The sequence below is a fragment of the Camelina sativa genome, chromosome 11, assembly GCF_000633955.1.
Source record: "Camelina sativa cultivar DH55 chromosome 11, Cs, whole genome shotgun sequence".
In the NCBI taxonomy this organism is placed as follows: Eukaryota; Viridiplantae; Streptophyta; class Magnoliopsida; order Brassicales; family Brassicaceae; genus Camelina; species Camelina sativa.
The window spans coordinates 18,542,164-18,550,410 of NC_025695.1; the positions used below are offsets into that span (position 1 = coordinate 18,542,164).

General features: G+C 32.9%; 2 protein-coding genes across 3 annotated transcripts in view; one reads left to right on the plus strand and one right to left on the minus strand.

Annotated features, from left to right (window-relative positions):
* LOC104728110 lies at positions 1,913–2,815 on the plus strand. Its single transcript, XM_010447140.1, has one exon. It carries the CDS (start codon positions 1,913–1,915, stop codon positions 2,813–2,815), a length of 903 nt encoding a protein of 300 aa, XP_010445442.1.
* Positions 6,993–8,247, minus strand: part of LOC104723754 (DNA-directed RNA polymerase subunit 7-like protein) — a 2,026-nt gene continuing 771 nt past the window's right edge. The window contains exon 2 of one of the 2 annotated variants that reach the window (XM_010442153.2): positions 6,993–7,836. In XM_010442153.2, the coding sequence (XP_010440455.1) occupies positions 7,203–7,802 (600 nt within the window). In that variant the 5' untranslated portion in view covers positions 7,803–7,836 and the 3' untranslated portion in view covers positions 6,993–7,202. The remainder of the gene's footprint in view (positions 7,837–8,247) is intronic. The other variant, XM_010442152.2, reaches the window with a different exon arrangement.

An 8,247-nucleotide genomic window follows, 5' to 3' on the forward strand; every position in this document is an offset into this window, starting at 1 on the left:
TAAACTGACAGGAGAAATGCCAAATCAAATATAGAGCTTCGAGTTATTCATTTTTCAAAACACGGGTGTCGTCCTAAGCTACAATAAGAGATACAAGAGCCATATTCTAAAAACCAATGAAAGACTATGTAGACGAATTAATAAAAATCACGTAAAACACTCAAAATTGTGCTCGCCTAAAGATGCAATCAGTGGTCTTGTCCTCAATATACGAACTTTAAAACTGCATAGCATTCGATCTAGACAACCCAAATTAAACATGATCATGAGATCACTTTTGACCAAAAAAAGAAGAAGTTAGAAAACAAACGAAATGGAATTAAAAAAAAAACAGTAGGACAAACCAAACTATACGTTGCTTATCATGCATCTTTGAGTTACTTTAAACATATCGACTAAGATGGTTAAACACAAAGTCCTTAGAGACATATATGAATCTTTTCCCGTGTCATACTAACCCTAATTGTGTTCAAACTCCAACGTAATCACATGAGCCATACAAAGAATTAAGAAACTCAAAAGATGTATAAATTTTCATATCATCAATGGTTTTGAAATCCTAAACTCCAAATAAATCATGTAGCACAATAGAAGGTTGCAAAATGCTTGACTAATTATTTAGAATCTCAAAAATAAGACGAAGAAAATCATAACATATGAATACTATAATTTACAAAAACACTAAAACAGAAAAGACGATTGATATGAAAAGATGATTGTGTGACAAAGTAATTTGAAGAGAGAATATTTAGTCATTTTTGTATACAGTCGAGAAAAACAACAATCATTATAGCTATGTAGCCTCAGAGAACAACTCCGGTTGCGAAGATTTCTCTTGAGTTTTCATGTAGGAGAAGGCTTGACTTTGTCCTTTGAGATAGTCATGATTGTTCATGTTGAGTAGAGTAGGGTCCTGTTCGTTTGGTGCACCAGATGCAATATCTGGATGCAAATGCTCATTGTTGTTCGTTTAGTAACAATTAGGAACTCATCTGGATACAGTATCTGGATACAGTATCTGGATACAGTATCTGGATACATTTTAAAATCTCATCTAAAATAATTTGAATTTCTGGATGAGAAAAAAATGAGAGTTTGGCTACAGTGAACTCATCCAAACATTTTAAAAGTCCAATATACCCTTATTTTTATCAAACAATTACAAATATATCTCTAAAACTCTAATACAGAGATAACCCTAAAATCCCCAATTCTTCAGCCACCATCGGAGAAGCTCGATGGATCTCCGACGATTCTCCACATTCCTCTCCTCTTCTCCTTCTCCATAGCACCTGTAACGAATTGGGCTTTCTCTCCTCCTTCTACGTCTCGTCTCGGAAGAAGAACGAAGCATCTCTCATTGAGCTGCTCCCACTGAATCGTTCATCTTGTCCCTTGCTTCTTTGAATTTCAGAGGTAAGACTTTTTGAATCCTTCATCCCTTCAACGATCTCTTTTAGTTGTGTTCTTCTCTTTGTTAGTGATGGATTCCAACTTTTAGTTGAGATTTGGGAAAATAAGTGAGCTTTTAGATGCTTTGGATGCTCATATGAGTGAGCTTTTAGATTTTGATTTGAGCTTCTAGTGAGCTTTTAATTTTTGATTTGAATGGATCTCTCTATCATTTGAGGATGATGACAAGGACTTGATATTAAAGGAAGAAGAACGTATGTATTCTGCAATTCAAGAAGTTTATGGAGTTAATACTAATAGAGAGATGCAAAGGACAGATCGAGGAGGAGGTTGGCGTCGGGTGCAACGATTTATGTATGAGTCTGAGAAACAGTGTTTTGATATCCTCCGTATGAATCAAGGTACGTTTCTGAGTTTATGTCAGGTGCTATCACATAAATATAAACTTGAAGAATCATTCCATGTCTATCTTGAAGAGAGTGTAGCGATTTTTATTGAAATGGTGGCACAAGATGTAACAGTTCGGGTCTTAGCTGAACGATATCAGCATTCTTTGGATACAGTAAAAAGAAAGTTAGATGATGTTTTAGGGGTTCTTTTGAAGCTTGCAGCAGATATAGTGAAGCCATCCAGAGGTGAGTTTGCAAAACCTAGTCCTAAACTAGTTAAAGATGGTAGGTATTGGCCTTTTTTTGAAAACTGCATTGGTGCTTTGGATGGAACCCATATATCTGTTCGCCCTCCATCTAATAGTGCAGAAGCATATAGAGGTAGAAAATCAGAACCAACAATAAATGTTCTAGCGATATGTAACTTCAGCATAAGATTTTTATTTTCTTATGTTGGAGTTCCTGGTGGAGCACATGACACCAAGGTGTTAACACATTGTGCTACTCATGAACCTTCCTTCCCTCATCCACCAAATGGCAAGTATTATCTAGTAGATTCAGGTTACCCAACTAGAACCGGTTATCTAGGGCCTCATCGTAGAGCTAGGTACCATCTTGATCTGTTTGCAAGGGGAGGACCACCTACTAGCACAAAAGAGCTGTTTAACCGTAGACATGCTAGTTTGCGTTCTATGATAGAGAGAACATTTGGTGTTTGGAAAGCAAAGTGGAGGATTTTAGATAGGAAACAATCTAAGTATGAGCTGAAAAAGTGGATAAAGATTGTGACTGTGATTCACAACTTTATTCGAGATTCACACTATGAAGACTGTGATTTTGCTTATTGGGAGGTGGTAGATGATTATGAGAATCATGGTGACCAAGCTGTAGAAAATGAAGAAGAAGGTAACATTGAACATATTCCTTACATTCCAACTGGTGATAGAGCAATGGAGGCTCTACGTGATGTTATAACTGAAAAGATAGGAAGAGGATGTCAACTTCCGTATTAGCATCACAACAGTTTCACAAAAGACTATGGTACGACACTCCTTTCATTGATTCTTGTGTTTGTTTTGTTTGTTCATGTAGCGGCTAGGATTAGAGAGATATTGGAGAGGTTTTGGTTGTGATTCTTGTTTGGTTTTGAGATTTTTGCATTCATAATACTAGCCTTATGTTGATTTGGCTCGTTGATTGTTTTTATGGCTTTGTTTGGTCAATATTGGAGAGATTTTTATGACACTAGTACTTGATATTGTTCATGTACCATGGTAAAGATGCNTTGTTTGGTCAATATTGGAGAGGTTTTTATGACACTAGTACTTGATATTGTTCACGTACCATGGTAAAGATGTGAATGTCTAATTGATGGCTTATGATGAGTTCTGATTGTTGCAGGGGAACCATGACACTCTTGTCTCAAGGAGGAGGATGTCTCAATGAGGAGGATCATCCCTCATGGGTCCATAGACATGAGTTGTGATTGTTGCAGGGGAACCATGGCACATTGAGAGAAGTGGACACTTATTTTTCAAATTGATAGCACACTCGTATTGTTGTGTTTGTTCAAATCGATGGACCACTTTTGAATTTGTTATCTTCTAAACATAAAACATATTTTGAACAAATTCATGTTTTAGAAAATTACTATAAGGTTTTGTTGGATCATATTAAAGTTATTAAAGTTATTTTTGGTGTTATTTTAGAAACAAAATACATGCTTAATGTGTTTTGTGTTATTTTAGAAAACACATGTTTAATGTTAATTAATATAACCAAAATATTTTTTATAGTATATTTTTAAATTATAAAAGATGATTTCATTTTTAAATATTTATTAGATGTTTATTTAAATTTTATAAGAAAATTATTTAACTATAAACATAATCAAAATCACTAAACTACAAAATGAAATGTATTTTAGTCATTTTTATGTATTGTATTTAGATATTTATACCAGATTACAAAACAAACATAGTTTGTTTTAGATACAATTTCTGAATGAATTAAACCAAAAACACAAAGGAACAGTATCTGAATGTTGCATGTCAAGATAATGAAACGAACAACACCTAGTTAATAGTTAATGATGTAAGTCTTTTAAAGAAATACTTGTTTTATAGAAAAGAAAACTCACTGTAGAGAGAGAGATGTCACGTTTCTGTTGAGGTTTCTTTATTTTTATTAACCTTTTTACCTGCATCTGCACAAGCAAAGAGCTCTGTTTTGATACGTCTTGAATTCACTCTCATTGCCTCCTGCACGTTGACTAAAATGATTGACGGTGCACTCTCACGGGCATCTCAAAAAGGTTTAATACTAAGGAGTTTTATTTCAGATATATGGAAAAGAAACCAAATTCATATAGATGAGACACATATTCAACATCAAAAAACACTTACCAGGATTAATGTCCTCCGGTACAAAATGTTTTTATTTAAAAAAAAAATTCCTGCGAAACCTGTTCGGCAATAGACGACAACATTAATAATACACATGCTTAGCTTGTAGAGATCAACCCTAGATTTTTGAATATTTTGAAACGAAAGCATTGTAGAAATAAACCAAACCTTTTTGCAAATGTCCCTAAAAATTCAGGAACATTTCCATTTTGTTATATAAAAAAGGTTTATTCGGTTTATTTCGGTTTTTTCTTTTAAATAATTTAAACTTTTGAAAAGTTTTAAACTATTATAAATATTTAAACATTTAAAAATATATACACATATTTATATTTTATAAAAAAATTAAATATTACAAAACGTTATGAAACGTTAAAATTTATAACACATTTAAAGATTAATAATATATTTAGATTTTTATGAAGTTTCATATATTATAAATATATAAACTTTATAAGAATTATTTAAACTATATAAAAAGAGGCAATTTTATAAAATGTTATATTAAATAGTTACAATCTTAATAAATATCATACTAACTCACTCAATATAATCCTTATAATACAAAACAATAAATATTAAAAATTAAGTGAATAAAGAAAAAAATTATCCCACAGTATACCGCGAGTTAAAATATCACGGGACGAGGTTATATGATAGGACGATATGTTTGGATCGATATTAATTTAAATTAATATTATAAAAAAATCATTTCATTATTTTGTTAACTCTATAAATATTCGAGTAATAGATATCTATTACTCGAATATTTATAGAGTTAACAAAATAATGAAATGATTTTTTTATAATATTAATTTAAATTAATATTATAAAAAAATCATTTCATTATTTTGTTAACTCTATAAATATTCGAGTAATAGATATCTATTACTCGAATATTTATAGAGTTAACAAAATAATGAAATGATTTTTTTATAATATTAATTTAAATTAATATTATAAAAAAATCATTTCATTATTTTGTTAACTCTATAAATATTCGAGTAATAGATATCTATTACTCGAATATTTATAGAGTTAACAAAATAATGAAATGATTTTTTTATAATATTAATTTAAATTAATATTATAAAAAAATCATTTCATTATTTTGTTAACTCTATAAATATTCGAGTAATAGATATCTATTACTCGAATATTTATAGAGTTAACAAAATAATGAAATGATTTTTTTATAATATTAATTTAAATTAATATTATAAAAAAATCATTTCATTATTTTGTTAACTCTATAAATATTCGAGTAATAGATATCTATTAAAATTGATAAAATTAATATCCCCGAATAGTCCTGACAAATGATGATTCAGACGAGATTCAACATTTTTGAACCATGAAACTCTTGTTATTATGTAAAACAAAATTGTGGTATATTGTGGGTTAAATCATAGAATTATTAATCAAAATACAATTATACAATCTTAAACACTAAACAAATAAACAAAATTAACAAACATATAAAATTAAATTTTAATATTTTTAATAACAAATAACTTTTCGTGCAGTGTATTTTGCAGTTTTTTAAAATATAGTCTATGGCAGATTAAAATCTAGTATATTTGTATAATAGTATGTATAATCAAAAGGAAATTAAAAGAAAGAAAGAAAATAACAAACCTTTTTGTTTGAGGGTTTCTTGTTACATACCCTATCTATAAATAGAGAGAGCGAGTGTGTGTGGTGTGTCCCTAATCAAAATATCTGTAAAATTCTACAAACATAATGGGAGGCAAGAAGAAGAAAATTCCGATGAAGAAGAATAAGAAGAAAGAGTCACGAGCCGTTGCTTTCTCCAAACGCCTCTAAGCTTTGTCTTCTGTCCGGTGCACAAATGACAATCTTGACGACTCCTTGTTCATCCAACTCTCACGCCTCTTTCTACTCATTCGGTCACTCGACATTGATGTTGTTGTTGCTGCTTTTCTCAACGATCAGCGTTCTATTCGTGAAGAATCAGATAATCTTGGAGGGTTAGGGGGATTATGGTGGGAAGACGAGGATCTTGCTGAATCGGAGAATCCAGAGGAGTTGAGGGGTGCGATCGACTCCATGTCTAAGATGTTGAGAAACCTGAAGGAACTGCGTGATCGTGTGGACTCTGTGAATCAGAGAGATCATCAAGATGACGTGAAGAACAACGACATCAAGAAGAGAGGATCTTGTTCCATACGAAACCCTAAATCTTCAGTCCACTTCTGCAATATCAGATTCTTTACCTACAGATCATTTCAACAAGATCGCTCAAGAACAGGATCAGATCATAGCTACAGGAAACTTGGATGATGGATACACCAAACAAGAGCAGCTGGCTCTCGATCAATTCATAGATGTAGAGTTTGTTCGATGGTCTTTACGAGACCACGCAAGAGCATCCAGAGTCTGCTGATATATTCGGAGATGGAAGATGTCTCCATGGTGATGACGAATATAAATACTGTATGTGCCCTGATTCTGAAGGTGTTAATGATAGGGTTTAGTGCTTCAGAGAAGTTTGGATGAGGATTATCTTTTTCAATGAGTTTGATGGTGTTTGAAGATACCACCAACGCATTTCAACTTGTGTACAGGTAAGTGTAACCAAGACGTGTTCCGTTTATAGATATTTCTTGTCGATCTGGTTTGGCTTCAACCAATTGATCATATACTCTGTTGGAAATTTATGGACCAGTTCTGTTTCTGTTTGGCTTAATGATAAAGTTTGAGGTTCTAAATACATTTGGAGTTTCGTAGTTTTATGAATCTCCTCGGGTATGCCTTTAAAAGCTAATCATATCTGCTTTTAATTTGATAGCGAACAGTAGAATCAATGAGTATTACAATACAAGCATACATTTGACTATAACATTATCTTGAGAAACAGATGGGTTCATTCACCTATACGAAAGAACAAATAAGAAAACAACCTAGTGAAACTGAGATTATCCTAGAACCAAAAAGTATCTAAAGACTTCAACTTAAGGAGTAATACAACAAATCACATGTACGGCTCATCCGAACCTGTAAGAGAGATGGGACCAACTTTCCTGTAGCCTTCCAAAGTCGCGAGAACATAATAGTCGTTTCTTCTTTTGTGTGGTCTCTCCTTAAACCGCACAGCCAACACCACGAACCGCACAACAACTCCAACAGCGATCTTGGAGCGATCATCTTTTTGAAAATACGGTTTCTCGTTCTCCGACTGCGAGTGGACATAATGGTAATCCGGCATTTTCAAGAGCGAGAGGTATGCGTATCTAAGTGGTCCTGACCTGATGAAAACTCCGTTCCACAATACTTGTTTTACAATCCCTTGCAAGACATCTCCTCTTGCAGGCAAGAATGTGCGGCATGTGAAGGAGACCGGGAATGTGAGGATGCCTGCTTGATGATTGTCTTCGTTGTCGATGTTGTTGTTCTTCTTGTCACCGATGCTTTTTAGAGAGGTGATGCCGAGATAGAATCCGTGTTCCCTGCATGCTTTCTCGTGTATTAGATCTTGGAGAAGTTTGTATAGAATCTGTTGGTGAGGCGATTGGCCATTCAAGTGGTCGGCACATATAGCGACGTCCCGAGATATTTCTACTTCTGAAAACATCCGGTTCAACTGTCACCTGAGGAACCACAGGAGACTATAGGTTCAAAGAGGATTCATATCAAAAGACACAGACACAAGTAGATTAGGGTCACACATTATTCATAAAAAAAACACAACCGAAAATGAGTCCTAAAGTGTAAATGATAACCATCAAGCCATCAATAAAAAATGTAAAGCAGCAAAAACGCAGGTCATAAAGAAAACATAACGTTTAACTCAACCGCAGATACCAATTTTTATAATGGCTATATAGGTTCAACTTAGAGCATTTAACCTTATATGGTACTTGCATAAGAAGAACTTAGAGCTGCTAAGACTTAACTGATCAGCTTACTCAATTCTACATCAGAGCAGAGAAATCAACCAAGAGACAAAAATTCAAAGTAAAGTAATCAAAATTGGAACTGCTAATATACATTAAACAAAAAAAAAAAAAAAAAAAAAA